Source organism: Pleurodeles waltl, chromosome 10 (genome assembly GCF_031143425.1).
Source record: "Pleurodeles waltl isolate 20211129_DDA chromosome 10, aPleWal1.hap1.20221129, whole genome shotgun sequence".
Taxonomy (NCBI): Eukaryota; Metazoa; Chordata; class Amphibia; order Caudata; family Salamandridae; genus Pleurodeles; species Pleurodeles waltl.
In genome coordinates, this window is record NC_090449.1 from 900,514,377 (window position 1) to 900,537,827 (window position 23,451).

Sequence of the window (23,451 nt, forward strand, 5' to 3'; positions counted from 1 at the left end):
GGGTCGCTCTGGGTGTCGGGTTTAAGTGATGTGGTGATGTAGGTCCAGACCTTCTAACCCAGGAAGATTAGATGGCATTGACCTGCTGAGTCATGCTGAGTGTGGAATCCAAGATGAAGCCCAGGTTGCGTGCATGGGTGAGGGTGCGGATCCTAGGGAGGTGGGCCACCAGGAGTCGTTCCAAGCTGAGGGGTTGGTGCCAAAGATGAGTATTTCTGTCTTGTCTGTGTTTAACTTGAGGTGGCTTGATTCCATCCAGCTGGTGATGGCGTGGAGTCCGTTGTGGAGGTTGTCCTTTGCAGTAGTAGGGTCATTGGTGAAGGAGATGATGAGCTGAGTGTCATCTGCGTAGGAGACTATGTTGATGTGGTATGTTTGTGCGATGTTGGCGAGGGGGGCCATGTAAACGTTGAAAAGTTTGGGGCTGAGCGAAGATCCTTGAGGGATGCCACAGGTGATTCTGGAGGTTTCTGACAGGAACGGCAGGAGGTGGACTCTCTGGGTTCTGCCCGAGAGAAATGATGAGATCCAGTCCAGTGCTTTGTCGCGGATTCCAGCACTTTGGAGGCGTGTGCGGAGAGTGTGATGACTTACCGTGTCGAAAGCTGCGGAGAGGTCCAGAAGGATGAGTGCTGCTGTTTCTCCTTCGTCGAGCATGGTCCTGATGTCGTCTGTGGCAGCAATGAGTGCGGTCTCGGTGCTGTGGTTTTTGCGGAATCCAGATTGGGAGGTGTCGAGTGCCTTGCTGTCTTCCAAGAACCTGGATAGTTGATTGTTCACGATTTTTTTGATGACCTTGGCTGGGAAGGGGAGGAGGGAGATCGGTCGGTAGTTCTTGGAGTTGTCAGGGTCTGCCTTTGGTTTCTTTAGCAGGGTGTTGATTTCTGCGTGCTTCCATCTCTCTGGGAAGGTGGATGTTTCCAAGGAGCTGTTGATGGTGTTGCAGAGATGAGGAGCGATGATGTCGTTAGCTTTGTTGAAGATATGGTGTGGGCAGGGGTCCAATGGTGATCCGGAGTGGATGGAGACTATGGCGCTGGCGGTGTCTTCTATGTTGACAGGTTTCCAGGTGTGGAGGAAGTGGGTGTTGCTTGGAGCGTAGGGTTCGTGGGTGTTTGTAGCTGGTGGGTCTGGGGGTTGAGGCTGTTGTGGATTTCTTCTATCTTTCGACGGGAGTGGGTTGCGAGTGTGTTGGAGAGCTCCTGTGATGGCAGGGGTTCGTTGGAGCAGGCTCTGGGGATGGAGAGCTCTTTAATTATGCTGAAGAGCTCTTTGCTGTTGTGAGCGTTGGCCTCAATGCGGTTTCTGAAGTGGGTCCTTTTGGTGGTGCGGATCAGTTGGTGATGTTTGCGTAGGGCATCCTTGAAGGTGATGTGATTGGGGATGGTAGGGTCACGGTGCCAGGTTTTTTCCATTCTGCGGCAGAGTCGTTTGGATTCCTGTAGATCTGGGGTGAACCAGCTGGCCTTGATTCTGTGGGGGGTGTTCGGGTGTTTTTTGAGCGGTGCAAGGGTTTTGGCACACTCTTCTATCCAGTGATGCAGGTTGGTGGCGGCTGTGTCGGGGCCCGGGGGGGGGGGCCCGTGCGTGGGTGGAGATCAGTTGAACCGTAGATATTTTGCTCCAGTTGCATCGGGGAGGTTGTGTGCAGTGGTGGTGAGTGACTGGTTTCTGGTAGGAGAAGTGGATGCATTGGTGGTCTGTCTAGTAGAGTTCGGTGGTGTGGCTGAAGGAGATGTGGTTGCTGGCTGAGAAGATGGGATCGAGTGTGTGGCCTGTGAAATGGGTCGGTGAAGTGACGAGTTGCTTGAGGCCGAGGTTGGCAAGGATGTCGATTAGGTTGGTGGTGTTGGTATCGTTGTTATTCTCCAAGTGGAAGTTCAGGTCGCCGAGGAGGATGTAGTCTGTTGAGGCGAGTGTAGGAGGCTGGCCTGGCTTTTAGTGGGTACCAGAGGTACTTACACCTTGTGCCAGGTCCAGTTATCCCTTATTAGTGTAGAGGTGTTTCTAGCAGCTTAGGTTGATAGAAGGTAGCTATGGCAAAGCAGCTTAGGCTGAACTAGGAGACATGTAAAGCTCCTACTATACCACTGGTGTCATATGCACAATATCATAAGAAAACACAATACACAGATATACTCAAAATAAAGGTACTTTATTTTTATGACAATATGCCAAAAGTATCTCAGTGAGTATCCTCAGTATGAGGATAGCAAATATACACAAGATATATGTACACAATACCAAAATTATGCAGTAATAGCAATAGAAAGCAATGCAAGCAATGTACAGTCACAATAGATTGCAATGAGAGCACATAGGTTTAGGGGCAACACAAACCATATACTCCAAAAGTGGAATGCAAACCACAAATGGACCCCAAACCTATGTGAGCTTGTAGAGGGTCGCTGGGACTGTAAGAAAACATTGAGGGTTAGAAAAATAGCCCACCCCAAGACCCTGCAAAGTAGGTGTAAAGTGCACCTACTACCCCCAGAGAGCACATAAGTCATGATAGGGGGATTCTGCAGGAAGAACAAACACCAGCAATGCAACAACAGTGGATTTCTGGACCTGAGTACCTGTAAGACAAGGGGACCAAGTCCAAGAGTCGCGACAGTGTGGAGAGTGGGCAGGAGCCCAAGAAATGCCAGCTGAGGGTGCAAGGAAGCTGCCACCTGTTGGAAGAAGCTTGGTGTTCTGCAAGAATGAAGAGGACTATGAACTTCTCCTTTGAAGGATGGATGTTCCACGTCGTGAAGAAGCTTGCAGAGGTGTTCCCATGCAGAAAGACCGCAAACAAGCCTTGCTAGCTGCAAGGGTCATGGTTAGGGTTTTTGGATGCTGCTTTGGCCCAGGAGGGACCAGGATGTCACCACTTGGATGAGGAGACAGAAGGGGCGCCCAGCAAGTCAGGGAGCCCTCACAGAAGCAGGCAGCACCCACAGAAGTACCTGAACAGGCACTTAGAAGAAAAGTGAACCGGAATCCACCCGAAGTCACAAAAGGGAGTCCCATGACGCCGGAGGACAACTCAGAAGGTTGTGCACTGCAGGGTAGAGTGTCGGGGACCCAGGCTTGGCTGTGCACAAAGGAAATCCTGGAAGAGTTCACAGGAGCCGGAGCAGCTGCAAATCACGCGGTACCCAGCAATGCAGTCTAGCGTAGGGAGGCAAGGACTTACCTCCACCAAACTTGGACTGAAGAGTCACTGGACTGTGGGAGTCACTTGGACGGAGTTGCTGAGTTCCAGGGACCACGCTCGTTCTGCTGAGAGGGGACCCAGAGGACCGGTGATGCAGTCTTTTGTTGCCTGCAGTTGCAGGGGGAAGACTCCATCGACCCACAGGAGATTTCCTCAGGTCTCCTGGTGCAGAAAAGAGGCAGGCTACCCCCAGAGCATGCGCCACCTGGAAACAGTCGAGAAAGCCAGCAGGATGAAGCGATACAAGGTTGCTAGTAGTAATCTTGCTACTTTGTTGCGGTTTTGCAGGCGTCCTGAGCAGTCAGTGGTCGATCCTTTGGCAGAAGGTGAAGAGGGAGATGCAGAGGAACTCTGGTGAGCTCTTGCATTCGTTATCTGTGTTATTCCCCAAAGCAGAGACCCTAAATAGCCAGAAAAGGAGGTTTGGCTACCAAGGAAGGAGGATTGGCTACCAAGAGAGGTAAGAGCCTATCAGAAGGAGCCTCTGACGTCACCTGCTGGCACTTGCCACTCATAGCAGTCCAGTGTGCCACAGACACCTCTGTTTCCAAGATGGCAGAGGTCTGGGACACACTGGAGGAGCTCTGGGCACCTCCCCTGGGAGGTGCAGGTCAGGGGAGTGGTCACTCCCCTTTCCTTTGTCCAGTTTCACTCCAGAGCAGGGCTGGGGGATCCCTAAAACGTTGTAGACTGGCTTATGCAGAGATGGGCACCATCTGTGCCCATCAAAGCATTTCCAGAGGCTGGGGGAGGCTACTCCTCCCCATCCTTCACACCTATTTCTAAAGGGAGAGGGTGTTACACCCTCTCTCAGAGGAAATCCTTTGTTCTGCCTTCCTGGGCCAGGGCTGCCTGGACCCCAGGAGGGCAGAAACCTGTCAGAGGGGTTGGCAGCAGCTGCAGTGGAGACCCCGGAAAGGCAGTTTGGCAGTACCCGGGTTCTGTGCTAGAGACCCGGGGGATCATGGAATTGTCCCCCCAATGCCAGAATGGCAATGGGGGGACAATTCCATGATCTTAGACATGTTACATGGCCATGTTCGGAGTTACCATTGTGACGCTATACATAGGTAGTGACCTATGTATAGTGCACGTGTGTAATGGTGTCCCGCACTCACAAAGTCCGGGGAATTTGCCCTGAACGATGTGGGGGCACCTTGGCTAGTGCCAGGGTGCCCACACACTAAGTAACTTTGCATCCAACCTTCACCAGGTGAAGGTTAGACATATAGGTGACTTATAAGTTACTTAAGTGCGGTGGTAAATGGCTGTGAAATAACGTGGACGTTATTTCACTCAGGCTGCACTGGCAGGCCTGTGTAAGAATTGTCAGAGCTCCCTATGGGTGGCAAAAGAAATGCTGCAGCCCATAGGGATCTCCTGAACCCCAATACCCTGGGTACCTCAGTACCATAAACTAGGGAATTATATGGGTGTACCAGTATGCCAATGTGAATTGGTAAATTTAGTCACTAGCCTGTTAGTGACAAATTTGGAAAGCAGAGAGAGCATAACCACTGAGGTTCTGGTTAGCAGAGCCTCAGTGAGACAGTTAGGCATCACACAGGGAACACATACAGGGCACATACGTATGAGCACTGGGGACCTGCCTGGCAGGGTCCCAGTGACACATAGACTAAAACAACATATATACAGTGAAATATGGGGGTAACATGCCAGGCAAGATGGTACTTTCCTACAGCGAGGGCTTGGGAGCTGATGGTGTCGGCGATGTCGTCGCAGAACTGTGGTCTAGGGCCAGGGGGTCTGTAGAGCAGTGTTCCTCTGAGTGTGTTGATGGCGTTGATGTGGACTGTGAAGTGGAGGTGCTCGGCGGACTTGATGATGTCGTCGGAGTTGGTGGAGACTCTTATGGTGTTTTTGTGGACTATGACGATTCCTCCTCCTGGTTTGTTGTTGCGGTCTCTTCTGGTGATCTTGTCGTTTTCTGGTATAGCTATGGCTATGTCTGGTTCCGAGGCAGGGTTCATCCAAGTTTCGGTGAGGAATGCGATGTCGGGCGAGTGTGTGGTCAGTAAGTCCTAGAGTTCAATTGCATGTTTGTGGATGGAGCGGGTGTTCAGCAGGATGCATCTTAGGCGGTTGTCTGTTGTTTTGATATGGTGCTCGGGGGTTAGGTTGCAGGTGAAGTTGCAGGCTTTGCAGGAGAAGGGTCCTCTGGTGCGCGTTGGTGTGGACTGGAAGCAGATAGAGGATCGTCCTGGGTTTAGGGTGTGGAGTTAGTCGGCGGTGTAATGGTGATGCGGGGGACGTGTTGGCCAGGGGATCTGGCGCTGGGCTCGGTCTTGGCTCGGATCGGACGGCCGCAGACGGGCTTGCCTTTGGCACGCCAGCTGAGCGTTCGCAATGCGGCTGGCATAAGAGGGGAGGTGGAAGGGAGTGGCAGCTGGGAGGAGGGGTGAAAGGACCAATAGCAGGGCAGGGGGGGGAGGGGCAGCCGGGTTCCAGGCGGGAACCACAGGGGAGGCAAGAACTCGAGGAGGGAGGTGGGAGGGGCCGCAGGGACGCAGCGGCTACGGGCAGGGATCCAAAAATACACAGGGAAACCAAAAACAGGAACAAGCACAAGAAAAGGCAGCTGGCAACAGTGAGGGAGCGAGGAAGCGACCTACCTGCTCAAAGCAGGGTCAGAGGTTGCTGTTCTCACCGCGCTGCAGCTGGCATAAGAGGGGAGGTGGGAGGGAGTGGCAGCTGGGAGGAGGGGGTGAAAGGACCAATAGCAGGACGGGGGCGGGGCAGCCGGGTTCCAAGCAGGAACCACAGGGGAGGCAAGAACTCGAGGATGGAGGGGGCGGGGCCGCAGGAACACAGCGGCTACGGGCAGGGATCAAAAAAATACACGGGGAAACCAAAAACAGGAACAAGCACAAGAAAAGGCAGCTGGCAGCAGCGAGGGAGCGAGGAAGCGACCTACCTGCTCAAAGCAGGGTCAGAGGTCGCTGTCCTCACTGCGCTGCGGCTGGCATAAGAGGGGAGGAAGGAGGGAGTGGCAGGTGGGAGGGAGTGGCAGCTGGGAGGAGGGGGTGAAAGGACCAATAGCAGGGCGGGGCGGGGCAGCTGGGTTCCAGGTGGGAACCATGGGGGAGGCATGAACTCGAGGAGGGAGGGGGGCGGGGCCGCAGGGACGCAGCGGCTACGGGCTGGGATCCAGAAAATACACGGGGAAACCAAAAACAGGAACAAGCACAAGAAAAGGCAGCTGGCAGCAGCGAGGGAGCAAGGAAGCGACCTACCTGCTCAAAGCAGGGTCAGAGGTCGCTCACACGGCACAGCAAGAAAGCAGTTCTTCCAGAGCAGCTGTCCAGTAGAGTGGCAGTCCTTGTAGCAGCACAGCATTCCTTCTTTCTGTCAGATTTTCATAAGTGTACTGAGTAGGTAGGGTTAGAAGTGCAGTGGTGGTGCCTTTCAAAGAAGGGCCTTGAAGTGCACAGAGGCGCTCCCTTCTTGCCCGGGTAGCATTTAATGTACAGGTCCATGGCACATGTAGTGTATTTTACTAGGGACCTATAAGTAAATTAGGTATGTACCAATCAAACCATGGTTTAGGGCGAGAGCACAAGCATGTTAGCACAGGTTAGCAGTGCTAAAGTGCAGAGTCCTAAGGCCAACAAATTTAGCAAAAAGTGGAGGGTAAAAGGCAAAAAGTTTCAGAGTGACCCTGCTGAGAGGGCCATTTGAACACCAGTTTTAGTCACAACAACATTTTATCTTCCAGTGCTCCCCCCAGAACTGTGCTGCCAGGGTGCATCTCCACAGCATATGTGTCAGTATTGTTTTTTGTTTTTTTTATAAATGTTTTTATTTGAGTTTTAACAGAAACATAGCATAGCCAGTTAGACATTATATAGCAATCTCTTTGCAATGCATCAAAACTAAAAAAATGTGTCAAACATCCCCAGCCCTCCCTCTCCACCCAAACCCCAACACAACACCCATCAGCACGTTGACCAGTCCCTAAGTTCATGTCTCTCATCCCACTCATCATTTCCTGCGGTCTCTCCTGTTGCCATATGTCAAGGAGTGTCTCCCTCCTCTATCCAGGAGCCTATATACAACGGTCAGCTATATCTCCAAGGAGTAATACTTCATCCATGCTCCCAAATCTTTTGAAACTTCCACGGTCATCCTCTATTTGTGTAAGTCACTTTTTCCCCCATCATGAATCCGTCCATCCCTCTCCTCCGCACCTCCACCAATGGGCACATCTTTGAGCCCCAAAGGCGGGCTATATCCCTTTTGGCTACCATCAGCCCCAGTACACACAGCATAAGTTTTCTCCGGGGCAAGTCAATATCATTAGGTATTCACAGTAGAATTATTTTGGGATCTAAAGGAATCTGTACCGACAGCACTCCCTTCATCTCTTCCATCACCTTACTCCAAAACTCCTTAATCTTGGGACATTCCCACACCACGTGAAGGAAGGATCCAACATTACCACAACCTCTGATACAGTTCGGGTGTCTACCCCTTCCCATCAAGTGTAGTCGCTGTGCATCATAATATACCCTGTATAGAATTTTAAACTGAATCAGCCTGAGTTGTAACCTAATCGCCACCTTTCTGGGGAACATCAGTGCCGCCTCCCAGTCTATGTCTTCCATCGGCACCAGCTCTGCCTCCCATTTATAGCGCAGGTGTACCAGTGTGTTTGGCATATTGTTGTTAATACTCTTATATATTAGGGATGTCACCTTAGCATCTATCCCATCCATTAATAGTCTTCCCTCCAGAGGAGCGCACTCTGGTATTCCCTTTCCTGGGAGACCCTCAACTCTCAATGCATGTCTCAGGCGTGTGAAATAATAATGCTGTGTGTTGCTCAGCGCATATTCAGTTTGAATGGATGCAAAGGACATAATGTCCCCATCCTCCATCACGTCCCCAACTTTTGAAATGCCAATCCGGTCCCAACATTCGAAACCTTCCAATTTCTTAATTTCCCGCAACCAGCCCCCTCCCAGAGTAGGGTTTCTTTAGTGGGACGCCTATGCCACCCCATTGTCTAATTAGCTCTTGTCCAAGCCTTCAGGGCCGCCTGTGTGGCTTGCAGCAGATGTCTAATCCCACTTCCCTCAAATAGGAACTGTCTGCACGACCTCCTAAACAATTGAAGCCGCTCTAGGTGGAAAGTGGGATGTTCCTCTGATGCGAATATCCAGTCGTTAACATTGGTCAGGTGAGCCGCCCAGTAATACGTCTCTATATTCGGCAGAGACAATCCCCAGCATATTGATTGTGTTGTAGCATCTTAAGAGCTATGCTAGGATGTTTCCCCTCCCAGAGGAAGAGCTGCAGATCGCTATCTATGACCCTGAACAGGCTTGAGGGGATCTGATAGTATGTGTTTGGTAAGGGAATAATTTTAATCATTGCAACTTGTCCCATCAATGTAAGAGGCAGTGTTTTCCTTCTGTCCAAGTCCGTCCTGCACTCCTTCATCACCCTCCCCAGGTTATGAGCATGGCATCTGTCAGCTTCCTGTGTCACGTAAATGCCAAGATAGGTGAAGCCCTCACCTGTACACTGCAGCCGTATCGGCAATGGGGGCAGCAAAGCATCTCCTCGCGGTGCATAGAGAATTGTTTTATCCCAGTTAATACAATATCCTGAGTGCCTCCCATATTCCTCAAGCAGGAGAAAGTGCGACGGGAGGGGGAACTCTGGGTGAGTTATGTAGAGAAGGACATCGTCTGCGTATAAGGGAATAGTTCCTCTTCCTATTCCTCCTCTCTTAGTCTAAAACCATAGAGGCTCGGGCAGGTGCGGATCTTACACGCTTGGGATTCCAGGGTGAGAGCAAACAGTAGGGGGGACAGCAGACATCCCTGTCACGTGCCCCATGCAATGGGGAATTCAGAGGAGAGGACTCCGTTTACCCTCACCGCCGCCACCGGGCCGCAGTAAAGCAGGCGCACCCATACTCTATATTTTGGACCGAAACCAAATCGTGTTAGTGTAGCTTCCAGGAAGGGCCAGTGCACCGCATCAAAAGCCTTCTCGGCATCTAGGGCTAGAACCAGGTGAGGTTCAAGCCAACCCATGATGGTGGCCAGCCACACATGCGCTCGCCTCAGGTTATGTCTTGTGGAGCAGCCAGGCATAAAGCCAGCCGGGTCCATGTGAACTAATGGTGCGATAATACCTATCATGCGAGTTGCCAACACTGTGGCCAAAACTTTCACTTCCGCGTTTAGCAGAGATATCGGTCTGTATGACGCACACCGCCATTTGGGTCTCCCCTCTTTATATATCACTGCTATCTCAGCCCTGCTTAAGTCCTGGGGGAGGACTCCCTGCTCACGAGCCTCCAAAAACATATTTAGGAGATGGGGAGCTAATACATCACGGAATCTCTTATAGATCTCTGCCGGAAACCCATTTGGGCCTGGGACTTTGCCCAATCTAAGCCTCGTCAGTGCTGGTGTGATCTCATCTAATGTAATGTCTCCCTCTATTCCTTCCCATCCCTCTACATCCAAGACAGGAACATCTATACTGTCCAAATATTCAGTGATGCGGTCGGCATTTTCTATGGTCTTGCCCTGTTGAAGTCTCTATAATAACAAGGAAAGGCCTCTGCGATATCTTTGTTGGCGGACACCCTGGTCCTGTCTTGTGACTCCATCTCTTGTATCCATCTAGCCTCCCTTTCCTTCCTCCCGAGCCAGGCCAATAATTTCCCTGCTTTGTCCCCAGTCTCGTATAGCCTGTATTGGACTGCCTGCAGACAATGCCTAGCCTCTTTCTCTGCTGTCGCTCGATATTCAGCTTTCGCCAACTCTAGTTGGCGAAGGAGCATGGAGGTAGGCTTCTGCACTACCGCTCCCTCTAATTCCAGGAGCTTGCCTTCCATATTACTTAGCTGTTCATTGGCTCTTCGCCTTTTCTGAGCTACTAGATTTTGTGCACTTTCTCGTAGTACTGTCTTGTAAGCCTCCCACAACACCAGAGCCGACTGACCCCAGGTTTTCCTTAAAACATAGGTCAGTATCCACCCTAAGGCCCTCATTACGAGCCTGGCGGTCTGTGACCGCCAGGCTCGCGGTTCGCGGGAGCACCGCCGACAGCCCGGCGGTGCCCCGCAGGGCATTCTGACCGCAGCGCTTTGGCCGCGGTCAGTGCAGGAAAACCGGCGGTCTCCCGCCGGTTTTCCGCTGCCCGTTGGAATCCTCCAAGGCGGCGCAGCTTGCTGCGCCGCCGAGGGGATTCCGACCCCCCCTACCGCCATCCAGTTCCCGGCGGTCCGCCCGCCGGGAACTGGATGGCGGTAGGGGGGGTCGCGGGGCCCCCGTAAGAGGGCCCCTAAATGTATTTCACTGTCTGCTGTGCAGACAGTGAAATACGCGACGGGTGCAACTGCACCCGCCGCACAGCTTCCACTCCGCCGGCTCGATTCCGAGCCGGCTTCATCGTGGAAGCCTCTTTCCCGCTGGGCTGGTGGGCGGCCTGGAGGCGGCCGCCCGCCAGCCCAGCGGGAATGTCAAAATTACCGCCGCGGTCTTTCGACCGCGGAACGGTAACCTGACGGCGGGACTTTGGCGGGCGGCCTCCGCCGCCCGCCAAGGTCAGAATGAGGGCCTAAGTCCCTTCACCACCTTACAGTCCTGTAGATCCCAAGCACTCATCCTCCAACCCATGCACCCCTCCAGTCTTCCACCCAGACGCACCATCAAAGGGGATTGATCCGACCGCCCCTTGCAAGGTATTCAGCTTGGTGCATTTTGCCTACCTCTCCCGCTGGGGCAAAAATATAGTCTAAATGAGAGAAAACCCTATGAGCCCCAGAGAAATACGAGTACTTTCTGTCCGTTGGATGCGTCCGTCTCCACAGGTCCGACAACCCCAGTGCTGCAATGAAATCACACAGCGGGGTAGCAGGGCTCACGGAGACCCACCCCTATCTATCTACACCTGTTTCCATCACATCATTAAAATCTCCTCCCAGTATGTGAAGTGGAGAAGAGGACCCCAGCATGATCCTCGCTAACTGCTCTAGGAGGGGGGCCTGGAGTCTCCGTAGGGCATACACACGCATCAGCAGGACCTCTCTCCGTCCCCAGAACCCCTCCACACCTACATATCTACCATCAGGGTTCTCCCATCAGCGGATGACACGAAAGGGAGGGGATCGGTGGATCAGGATCGCTACTCCCCTGGAGCCAGGCGTGTATCCCGCATGTGCCAGTACTACATACGGGCCCCTGCTCAAAAAAGCACACCTCGTACCCCTGAGATGAGTCTCTTGGAGGAGTACTATATCTGATTTATGCCTTTTAATATATTGGGACACAAGTCCGCACTTAACCTTGTCCCCCAGGCCATTCACATTCCAGGAGAGGATAGTAAAGCCCTGTTCATTTTCGGAGGGCATCGCCCTAGCTTCTCTCGTGGGGGCCATCTGTAACATCTAATCATTGTAGCTAAGCTCTGCGGCCACTCGGACCTCCAGGAGTTTGAAAGAGGGGCTAGAGGAACAACCTCTCCAGTCATACAATGCTCAACTATTTGTGCCTGTGGGTTAAATGTGTAACATGATAGCAAAAGTGAAACTAACCTTCTTATAACAGAACCACATCCCACCCACCTCCACAGCTCCCTTTGGCCCCTGTGAGTGTACATCTCCACACCCCTACCCCACAAGAGTCAAGAGGTGTGTAGCCCCCCCTCACCCTACCCTCCCAACAATACAAACTTGAAGAACGTGTTTAAAGGGGGGAATGTTCCACCGAAACAGATGGAAATCCAACTGTTTAGTGTTCAGACGAGCAAGTCTTGTTTCTCTTGTATGCAACCCCTTATCAGCACAACCTTCTTAGTCTTAAGAGAACCGTTGTCCTTCGGGGGGAGGGGCGAAACTGTAGCGTCTCTTCATGCTCCTCCGGCCTCCATTCATGGAGCTACCCCTTCGGGCCTCTGGGCCTCCGGGACCTCTTGCTCCGCCTCCATATTGTCAATAGCCTCTAATAGCGGTGAGGGGACTACCCCCCCGGGTCTGATCGACCCTCAGGCGTTAGCAAGTCTGCAGCTGTATCTCCACCATGCTCCCGAGTGCTTGCGCTATGATTCCCCTCCGAGTTAGTAGAGTCCGCTCCCCTTGCTGCCCGCTGGGGAAGGCTCCACGGCGTGTCTCTGCCAGTTCTCTGTCTCTGCCTTCCTCTGCGCATCGGGAGGGACCAATCCTTGGGTCTCGCACCCACTCTCTCCCGGGGTCCCTTCTCAGTCTCTCCACTCTCTTTCCTAGAGAGTTGGGGACGATCCTCAATCCATCCCCAGGCCTCTTCCAGTGACTGAAAATAGAAAGTCTTCCCCTGAAACAGGACCTTTAGTTTGGTGGGAAAGAGGAGCATGTACTGGAGCTTAAGACCACGAAGCCTGGCTTTAACTAAGTCAAAGGTACATTGTTGTTTCTGTACTTCTCTAAGGTAGTCAGGGAAGACCAGGATCTTAGAGTTGTCATGCCGGACCTCCCCCATTCTACGTACTTCCATTAGGATCATATCTTGGTCCTGATAGTTCAGAAAATGGGCTATCAGAGGCCTAGGGTGTGCCCCAGGTAGGGGCCTCCCTCCCAACGCCCTGTGGGCACGATAATCACAAAGCAGGCAGGAAACTTTTCAGGCGGGAGGACTCTCCTGAGCCACTGCTTCAAAAAACGATTCATATCAGTCCCTTCAAGCCCCTCTGCAAAGCCCACAAAGCAGAGATTATTGCATCGTACTTGGTTTTCAGCATCCTCCAGCCGCCACATTACATCCTTGTTAAGGACTTTGATCCCTGACACCTCTTTCCTCAGGTCCCTAACTGTGTCCTCCATTTTGGATATGCGTGACTTCGTGGACGTGACTCGCTCTGCCACTTTATGGAGGTCTTGTCGGAGCAGAGAGACCTCTGAATGTACCTCGCCCATTCGCTCCTCTAGAGCCCCCTTGGACCCCTGAATCACAGAGAGAAGCACATTATTGTCCGGTGCCACCAAAGGATACGTCACCAGCATCAGGGGGGTCACCACCTTGGCGTAATGATCCATTTTGCCCTGTCAAGGTTGTTTAGGCTCCTTGTCTCGTGCCATTGGGAGACCTCCACAACAAGCCCCCCTGGCTCACCAACCTCCCCCTGCCCCGGAGCAAGTCAAGCGCTCACCTGCACGGTCTCTCCACCAAGCCTCCCCTCTTTTTGTTCCCGGAGGGGAGCCGGTGCTCTCTTAGTTATCTCTGCACCTTCGACCAGCCCCGGGCGGCGAATAGTCTCTGAATCCCACCGCTTTCCCGCCACTCTGCACATTACTAGCCGGTCGCCATCCAACAGGCTTGCAGACTTCTCCTGCCTCCTGGCCACTCTCTGTCTCTTACGGGTATCGGAGCAGCAGTGCCCCATCACCCGCCCCCGGCCTCTTGGAGCACCAAAAATCCAAGGTAGAAGTATGGGGGGTCACGCCGTACCACCTAGGCCCCCCAGAGCATATTTTCAAGGGCCAGTCAGTCTCCCTGTAACCAGCGCCTCCGGGGGCCCCGGGAATAGATCTCTCGATCCATGGGCCCTCGCCCTGGCCTCTCTTCCATCCAGGGCGTACTGCCCTCTCTGCTCCTCCGCTGCCCCACCTCTGGCACCCGAGATCCGATCTCAGTGACGGCAGCGCACAGGAGCCACGTCTCACTGCCCCGGCCCTCCGCTTCAACAGCGAACCTCCAGCCAGCCCCAGGTACCAGGCGTTCCAGGGGTGCTCCGGCCAGGAGTCGCGCAAAACAGGCCCAATCTCAGCCGTCCTTCTCCTCTGATGCGCCTCGCCCTTACCGCCTCTCTCGCAGCGGGGAAGCCTCCCAGTCTGGGCCCGCCGCACCTCCCTGGCGACCGCAGAGGAGCGCCCTAGTCGCCTCACACTCCACCGGCCGGGGACCCCACAAAGAAGGGGTGGGGGCCCCTCTCTATCAATTCGGTATGTCTCGGAGGGGGAAATAGTGAACAAAGGATATTTTGGCAGAGGCCGCTACAGAGCTCTTCAAGGAGTGTCCGTCCTCGGCGCCATCTTGGCTCCGCCCCCATGTGTCAATATTGTTAACCCAGCTGTCCTCTGTGTGTAAGACCTTGTGATAACTATGCTTGTGAGCCTGATTCAGGGGCATTCTACCCTCTGAATGTTATCTTTAGTTGAGTGTCTTTGTAGGGAATGCATCTGTTTCCCATATGTGCCCTCATCTATATCCTTCCCCTTCATCCCCTCTTAAGGTATACTTCAGTTCTCTGGTCAGGACTCCTGAAAGTTCCACAGCATCAAATGCTTCGTCACTCTCAGGGTTTTGAGCAGTGTTGAGATTAAGACACTTGACAGCCTGAGGAAAGGATCAAGGATGCGGAAAGTAAAGCACAGCGGAATAACCTCTGCATGGTCAGGATCCCTGTGGAGGCTAATAGGAACATTGCTTAGCACTTGAGGTCAGAATCCCGTCCATCATACAGAGCTTTGTTTAGGGGCATAGGTTAGTGCTCGAAAATGGAAGAGCACATTTATTTGGTAGAGATTTCCCCCATAAACACAACAAATCTAGGGGCAATAATGGGCCAATTTTCAGTTGGGTATGATGTGATTAATGAGGTAACCCTCTTGAAATTCTTAAAATGCCTACAATATTTGTACTAAAGCATAGCCTGTCCTGGCAAAATGATTCACAGTGATGTGGGATATTTGGGTTGTCATGTGAGTACTGGCTTTATATAATTCATGTTCTCCTCTTTCTTGAAATTTCCTTCTGTGTACTGCTATTACTGCAAATCCTTAATAGAAATTCTTCATACAAAAAAGGTTTCTAGGGGAAGCTGCATATCTGACATGTAAGGATTAATTATTGATGAGGGAAAGCCAAACAGGCACTACCTATTACAGAGTGATGGTGCACGTCAGCATAAACTAATGATTATGGAGTGATGGTGCAATCTATACATAATTTGTCACACACATACACTCCCCACACCTTTCCCCACATAAATACATTCGACAAAAAGTGTCTCAAAATGTATGATTTTACATGGATGTTGCAAAGCGTAAAATTTAGCAAACTTTGCGAAGTTGCAAAGATTCCCAAAATTATGTGAAATTATTGCAATTCAAAAAACACTTTGCAGCTTCATGCAGCCCTATTTGAAACAATATAAGTGGTAGCACAATGGAAGAGCAATACCTTTATTTTGCATCAGAGATTAAATACATTGAGTACGTAAAGTAGTTCTGCTGTGGTACTCTTTTATGTATTCTCACAGTCCCTTAAACATTGAGGGCCTACCTAATAATAATTTTACAACTATGGAGGCTCCACACTCAGGGCAGAGACTCAACACATAAAAAGACAGGCTTGTCCTATTTTATATGTGTGGTGTTCTACGCCTCAAGTGCAGAGTCTCTGCAGTCGTAAAATTACTATTAGTACAATTAAACTCGTAGGTTGTCACCAAGACAGTAAACGTATACAAAAGTGGACGCTACCTACGTGAATCAGGTACTAAAAAAGGAAATAGACATACAAAAGTAGACGTTTCATGCTAATTCACAAAACGATGCTAACAGTCCGTAAAAGAGTTGTACTTCTGCTTCCCGTACTCAAAAATGCTTTTGTGACTCTGCCCTTTAGTTGGTCTTCCTTGCAATAACCCAGATTGCTTTGTGTTTAACTAACAAAGCTAATTTTGTAAGGACTAATTGTCTTTAGTGCATTCATTATCTGCTGTTTCCAGTTACTTTGATTAGAGTTTATTTGTGGTAAACATTTCTTTTTGCACAAGCAAACATAGCTCGTGAATACACATTTATGACTATTAAAAGATAGATTACAGGGTCGTTGTAAAGCTTTTTTCTGAAAAGTATATCCATTACGTGGCAAACAAATTTCTGTGTATTTCAAGATTGAATATTGTTTCAATTATATTTTACCAATTGTAAGTGTCAGTACCTCGTGGCTGAAGATTGAGTCTAAGGGGCCTATTCACGAAGGTAAAGATCAGTTGTAAATATATGTTTACAAATAAAATGATCTTACTAACTCCTGCCAAGAACTCACAAGTAGATTCCTGGCACATGTAAGCTCATTTATATGTGTGGTGATCTTTACGAAGGGGACGAAGTTCTCCACACCCATAAATCCGACTCAAGGAATGAGAAAATGGGCATTTCAAGGTGTGGGTAGTGGAAGTTTGTGAACACCCAAAACACGTGCACTTGTGTTGGCATTCATAAACTCCTCTCTTTCCCCTTTCCACCATTTCATTTTTACTGAGGCTGAGGGTTGCTGTAATCCATTTCCAGTGTATGAAGGGTAATGGATCACCTCCAAATTCTGTGGAATTCAACATAATGAAAATATTTTAACCGTGGAAAAATGCAAAAAAAAACTGCGCATTAGCACTTAGGTCCTTATTTCCTTTGTACAAGGTTCTCTGATATGGAGAGCTCTGCACAGCAAGAACAAGATCCCCTGTGGAATGTCAAATATCCTCCTCAATAGTATGCCAGGAAACCTGCACCTGGCACAGCTTTCCACTTGTACTCCTGAGAATTTCTGTAAATTCTGGAATGTAAGAAAAGTATATGCAGGTAAAATATATGTAGGCGGAGACACAGGTGTTTGTCTGCACTTTTACTACTTTCAATGTCAATAGAACTGTTAGAATTCTACTTAAGATGCAGTTTTGGACAAAGGCAACTGGGTGTGACAGAAGCTTGATACAGAAAGGAGCTCAAGGATCAGGGTGTAAAATGTTTTTACCCTTACACCAGTGCATAGAGTATAATTCTTACCAAAACTATCAATTTCAGGATGTTTAAGCATATGCCTTAACACTGTGGAGAATTACGACTGCAACAGTATACCCAGGTGTACTCTTAATTAATTAAGCTTTGGAGTATGAACATGGAAAAATAGTATTTGCGTGTATTGCTGCAGTACAACAGTCTTATGTAACTCTACAACTGAGGCCTTTAGGTATGTTAACAGACTAACGAAAATGTCAAATTATCAGAGGGGGGCTAGACTTCCCCAGGTATCAGCACTATGTGATTTTGCCAGGTGACACGCAACTGGCATCATGACACTAGGGTGACATTCTCATGAAGAGCAACAGGTGGGATATCAAATGCAGCGCTCCCCATTTTTTTGTTATCTCCAGCTTCGGCATGCCGTCACCCCCTATTTGCCCGTAGATGCAGAACCCCCAGCTGCCTTACCCCTAGAAGATATAATTTTGCATACTGACTTTAAAACACACAAATTGTCAGTCTTATATCAAACACTTTAATGCCAATAACCAGACCTTATGGTGCCAGTGCAGGAGGTGTGGACACAGGATCTAAACTGAGGATGATGACTGGATGGAGGCAGTGGTGGCTGCTCAATTCAGTCTCATCCAACTCAAAATAATGCACCACACGTACCTCAAGAGGGAACGGCTATTTAAAATGAGGTTGGTGGGTTCGGGGAGTTGCCTGCGATGTAGTGCTACTAATGAAAATTTAGTGCACACTTTCTGGAGTTGTCTAGTCCTGTCACATTTCTGAGGGGGTGCGAAGGACTCTGGGGGCAGTGCTGGGCTCCAGGGTCCCCAGGTAACTGAAACTGGTCTTACTACATATTGCAACTGATGTAGAGGGTAACAGATATCAGAAGGTGCTGCTTTGGATGGAACTGCTTAAAACATGTCCAGGTCTGCCATTGCAGCATGAATGCAATGATGAACTGCCATGTTGACTTGCCATTTAAACCCCCTTGCCAAGCCTTAACTCTTCCCCTTAATTACATATAAGGCACCCCAAGATAGGCCCTAGGTAGCCCATAGGACAGGATGCTGTATAATTAAAAGGTTGGACATGTACTTTTAAGTTTTACATGTTCAAATAGTGATAAAATCCTAAATTCATTTTTCACTATTTTGAGTCCTACCCCGGCCTATCTCTCCTATAGGGTAGCATTGGGGATTCCTTATTACATTTAATAAGCTTTAATTTTCAATTGGGAGCAGGCAGTTATATCATATTCAGTGTCCATGAAATTATAATGGTAAACCCTTTTTAACTGGAAAGTTGGACTTTTCATTACAATTTTAAAAAATGCCACTTTTAGAAAGTTGGCATTTTCCTGCCCTTTTGTGTCTGTAGCCTGTTTTGATCACATGGCTGAGTGTTACTGACAGACTTTGAGAATTTCTCCTAGACAGTCACATAATAGAGGAATTAGATGTGCCTAAATAGACCACCTGCTGGCAGGATGGAGGGGAGTCAAGAACAACCCCAATTACAACTGAATAGCCTGTTCTCTGCCTTAACACAAACAGTGCCTAATGACCCTGCATTGTCACTGGGGCCAGTTTGGAGCCAGGGAAGGGGAGGCAGGAAATGTAATGTCCTTCAATGCCACTGTCTAGAAGTGTCTTCCACCTTCTAGAACCAGGGCACCAGGGTATAACAGTAGGATCTTAGGCACCAACTCTTCAGCACACTTCCGAACCTGTGGATACTCTGCCAGAAAGAAGGACTTCTATGCTGCTGGAAGGACTGCCACTCTGCTGGACTGCTGCTCTACAAGACATCTGAACTGCCTGTATTGTTGCCATGTTTTTCCTGTTGCTCTGCTACCTTCTGTCTGGAGAAAAGGACTGGATCTTCAACTGTCCCAGGACCTCCACAGTGACTCACTAGGGCTAGTTTGCTGGCCTCCTGTGCAGAGCCACAGGGACACAAAAGGGTTCCTCCATCTTGAAACTGCACCTGAGCCCAGCCTGAGTTATTCTTGACCCTTCGATTGGTGCCCCTCTACTTCTGGATCCTTGGAAGTGGAGCTAAAGATGCCCATATAGCCAAAATCCTAAAGTTGGTACTTGAATTTGTTTTGGGATAAAGACTGCTCTGAGAATCAGGAGGAGACTGGGGCCAACCTGCTCGCCTATCCATCTGAGGTGCATCGCCGGTCGGATTGACTTTGCAGCTGCTCCCGCTGCATTCTTCTCTGCAGCAGCAAATCTGTTTAATCGGTTCTTCACCAAAGGGTTATTTGACCTCATTGAACTGTCTTTGTCTACAACCCTCTACCTCGACCTGCTGGGGGTTTTCGACTTCCACTTCATAGACTGAGGGCCTCATTACAAGGTTGGCGGTGTCATACCACCGCAACTGTGGTGATCCGATCCACATTACAACCCTGGTGGCCAAACCCACCAAGGGACCGCTGTCTCTTCTGGGAAGGTGGTTCCCGACGGGTAGACAGGGCCCGGAGTTGTACTCAGCCACAGAGGCGCTGAACTCAGCGCCGCCATGATGATTACAACTCAGCTTTCCACCAGCCTGTCTGTGGCAGGCGTACTGCCATGGAAAGGCTGTCAGAAAGCCAGTGCCGGGGGAAACAGAGGGGGTCCCCACACAGCCCATTCCCATGACATGGGCAGTGCAGGGGTCCCTCTGTCCAGCACCATTGGAATGCACACTGTCTGTTTGCAGGCAGTGCGTATTCTGATGGTGCCGGTGTGCTACGGTATTAGCCAAGGGAACACCTCTTATTACAATATTCCTGCCAGTCAGCCCAGCGGGAACATTATAATACAGTCAGGGGGGACGCCACCACCATGGCGGTGGCGTCCTCCCGGTGAGTTTGGCAGTCCCGCATTGGGACTGCCAAACTCATAATAAGGTCCTAAGTCTGTACATATAAATCTTCATTCCATCTTAGATCCAAGGCTAACCAGTGATGACACTCCCTCATCAGACATCTCCTGCAGCCTCACCCTGCGGAACTTTACCATTACAGAACATTTTTCTCATGAACTTTTCTAAGTCTGAAGGTCAGTGTGACTGGGCCCAATACACTTCTTGCATCCAAACCATGCTCTATTGCATCGGCTTTAACTTTTGACTTTGACCCAGCCTTGCGCGACTAGATGTCTGCAGTTGGCACTCTGATCTTTAGGTGCTAGTTTTTACTAAAAACGTAAAAAATTAATAACTTCAGTTTTACTGATTGGGTTTTTGTCGTTTTGGTGTCCAATAATTTATTAAAATTGGCTCTGTTTTTCTAAGTTGGTTTGAAATGTTTTCTTGAGTTGTGTTTTCACTATATTACTGTTTATGTGCTGCATACATACTTCACACAGTGCCTTTAAGTTAAGCTTGACTGCTTTTTGTGCCAAGCTACCCAGGGTTAAGTACTGGTTAATTTAGTGACTTTTTGTGGTTCACCCTGTAAGGGATTGTGATTGTTTCTTGACCAGGGTTTTCTAACAATAAAGATATAACTGTGTGCTTTTTCCCCATGTGCATTACTATTTTCTAACCAATTTGTTGATACCTCTCTGGGAACTCACACGTCTTCTCAACATTTTGTGTATGAACTGTATTTATAGATGACAGCTCCCTGTGCTTAGTTTATATGTTTATGACAGTATGAAATTACATTTAGTCACACTTAGGCCTCTAAAAGTATTTTCAAATTGAGCCTAAAGTGTAAAGGGAAAACAAATCACACATTTAGGTACATTTGTTGAAGACTACTAGGTGAAATTCCATACCATATGTTTTTTATACATTCAAAAATTGGAGAACATCCATGGATAAGTACTTGTAGAGGTAACACAACTTAACACACAGGAAATATTATTTCTTCATCTCCATAAATAATAAAGCTATGTTTCAATTGAATACACGTAATTAGGAGTAAATGTACATGTTATCATGTTCTGGTCCAAATTAGTTCCTTGCGAAACCACAGAAATTCACCAGTTATGGTATATGACGCATGCAAAGCACACCATAACTAATGGCACCCGTCAAACACAAAATTCCCATTTGCAAATGGCACTGGAAATAAGTTGCAAGTTATTGTGTACACTGTGTATCTGGTATATCATGTACTATAATTCACAAATTTCACTGGTTTTGCCCTTTTTGAGTCAGAACCACACAATGATAACCCAGTCTTTGCTGTAGTTTTATTTATGAAAAAAAATATATATATATATATATATATATATATATTTTTTTTTTTGGGAGAGTTAGAGAGAGACACGTAACTATAACCACTTTATTTCCAGTCCATGTATACCACCCAAGTGCGTTCCTCACTAAGCTAACTTGTGATCTTGGATTCAATCAGTCTTTTCTGTATCCTAAATACAGAGGGCATAAAACAAACTGCACAATAGTTCTTTCTGATCAGAACAAAATATACATTCATCAGATGAATGGTGCTGATGCCTCCATTTAACACTGAGATCAGCAACCATCCCTAATGTAAAGCTCATGTAGAGCTAGAAGTAGGACATGAATAGATCCTCTTAAAATGTTGTTCTGTCCCTAGTCTATGTGTTCCACATATAAAGGTAAGGAGTAATTTATCATGCTTAATCTAGTGGCCGTACGTAGAATTTTTAGCAATTAAGTAGATATAGGAAAAACTACAGATTGTAATATCCAGCATTGTGATTTTTTTCAAACAAAAGTCTTATTACTTTACTACACAGTGACATGTTAGTTTGGTACCATGTATAGATTGTTGTTTTCATGACTGTGTATGTGTTTAATAATTTTTCTGGATAAACATATTGCTTCTCTCTCTCACTTTCAAATATATATGTGTGTCTCTTTTAATACAGGCCCAAGATTTACCAAGCACAGTTTATGAGGTTATTCAGCATGTTCCAGAGCAGCAATCAAGTAGTAATCAGGAGTAAGTATTTGCAAATAGTTTTGTTCACTACATATTTTAATATTTAACAAAGAACTAAATACTGTTTTCTATATTTTAACAAACATGTTTATGCCACTCAGTTTTCTTCAATAGCAATGTAAAAAATGTTTTTTTGCTGCACACGGCAAACAAATTTAACTGAGAACAGAATATGCATGTCTTTTGCTTTTTTAAATGCCTGCATGTTTAAACTTTATGGAATGTAAATTATGCAACTACACCCAAGTAATTTAGAGTGGAGTGCGGCAGGAAAAAGCTCTGCCCCCAGCCACCCTGGCAAAATGGCCCATCCGGCCCACACTTAGTCCCCGTTGTGTCATTGTCTGGGAGGAATACACAAATCGAACAGCAGAGCCATTCACAGTTATGTGATCCATGATACTGGTGTGAAGCACAAATGGTTAGGACAAGAAAATGACAACTTTCTGAAAGGAGAATTTTCAGAATTGTGACTTAAAAAACACAACTTTAAAAATAAGGAGGATTTTAAATTAAATTAATTTGAGTGTAAACACCATGGGCCTGGTTCACAAAGGTAAACGTACACTTTTGTGTGAGCTTACGTTTTTTTTTTTTTGGTATTCACAAACTGCTAAAGATTGGAAACATGTGGAGTTCTCCGTCACGACTGTCGATTCACAGCAGTCGTAAACGCACTTTTATCTCATAGTTTGTGAATACAAAAATAAGTAAACATACACAAAAGTGTAAGTTGACCTTTGTGAATTAGGCTCCATATTTCTATCTGTTCCCAATCTGAACTTATCACTTCTTGAATGTAATAAGGTAACACGCTGTTAGTCAATGAGAGAGATAGGCCTTACCACATTGAAAAACTACTTTAAGAGTTTTTCACAGGCATTTAACATACAGGCACATAACAATCTGTTACCGGTTGTACAAAACATCACTTGTTATTAGGCATTGGATTTACTGGGAGATATGACATCAGACTGTCTTGACTTGGCATCAGTCCTACGCCTGGAAAGTAGCATAATCAATGATGCTTTCATTATTAAGCCCTTTTAAATTTTTATGTTTGTTTGCTTTCTGTGTGTGATACGATACACTACAAACAGCCTTAGTAGTATTAAGGACTATATATTGTTAAATATTCAAAAATGTTCATTATGAAATACAGAGAGAGAGTACACCTTTGGTCAGTCCCATTTTCTTTCTTGCATGTTCATGGTTTACCATTGTTTGAGTGGGATGTCTGTCAAGGACATGGCATTTCATTGATGGTTCCATTGTCTCACTTCTGTCCCCTTTAGGTTGTGGTGAAGGGGTATCAGGTAATTCCTTTTGTTAGACTGCAGATGAGACAACTTGTGTAGGTTATAATAGCAACTAATTTTATGTATTTACGTTGCTGGCACATCAACATTTTAAGTACTGGTTTGTGGGGGAGGAGCTAGCCGGTGCTCTTCTGAGGTGCTCTGGTGCAGCTTCCATTGAGAGACTGGAATCGGATGGCTTTGCCATGAGACAGAAAGAGCAAAGATCACC

The 23,451-nt window shown here is 48.2% G+C and overlaps 1 protein-coding gene across 1 annotated transcript in view; it reads left to right on the forward strand.

The window, feature by feature from the left end:
* The window catches only part of HEPACAM2 (HEPACAM family member 2), a 286,214-nt gene that overhangs the window by 243,789 nt on the left and 18,974 nt on the right, over positions 1 to 23,451 (forward strand). The window contains exon 9 of the mRNA XM_069211660.1: positions 21,848 to 21,921. Within this exon, the coding sequence (XP_069067761.1) occupies positions 21,848 to 21,921 (74 nt within the window). The remainder of the gene's footprint in view (positions 1 to 21,847; positions 21,922 to 23,451) is intronic.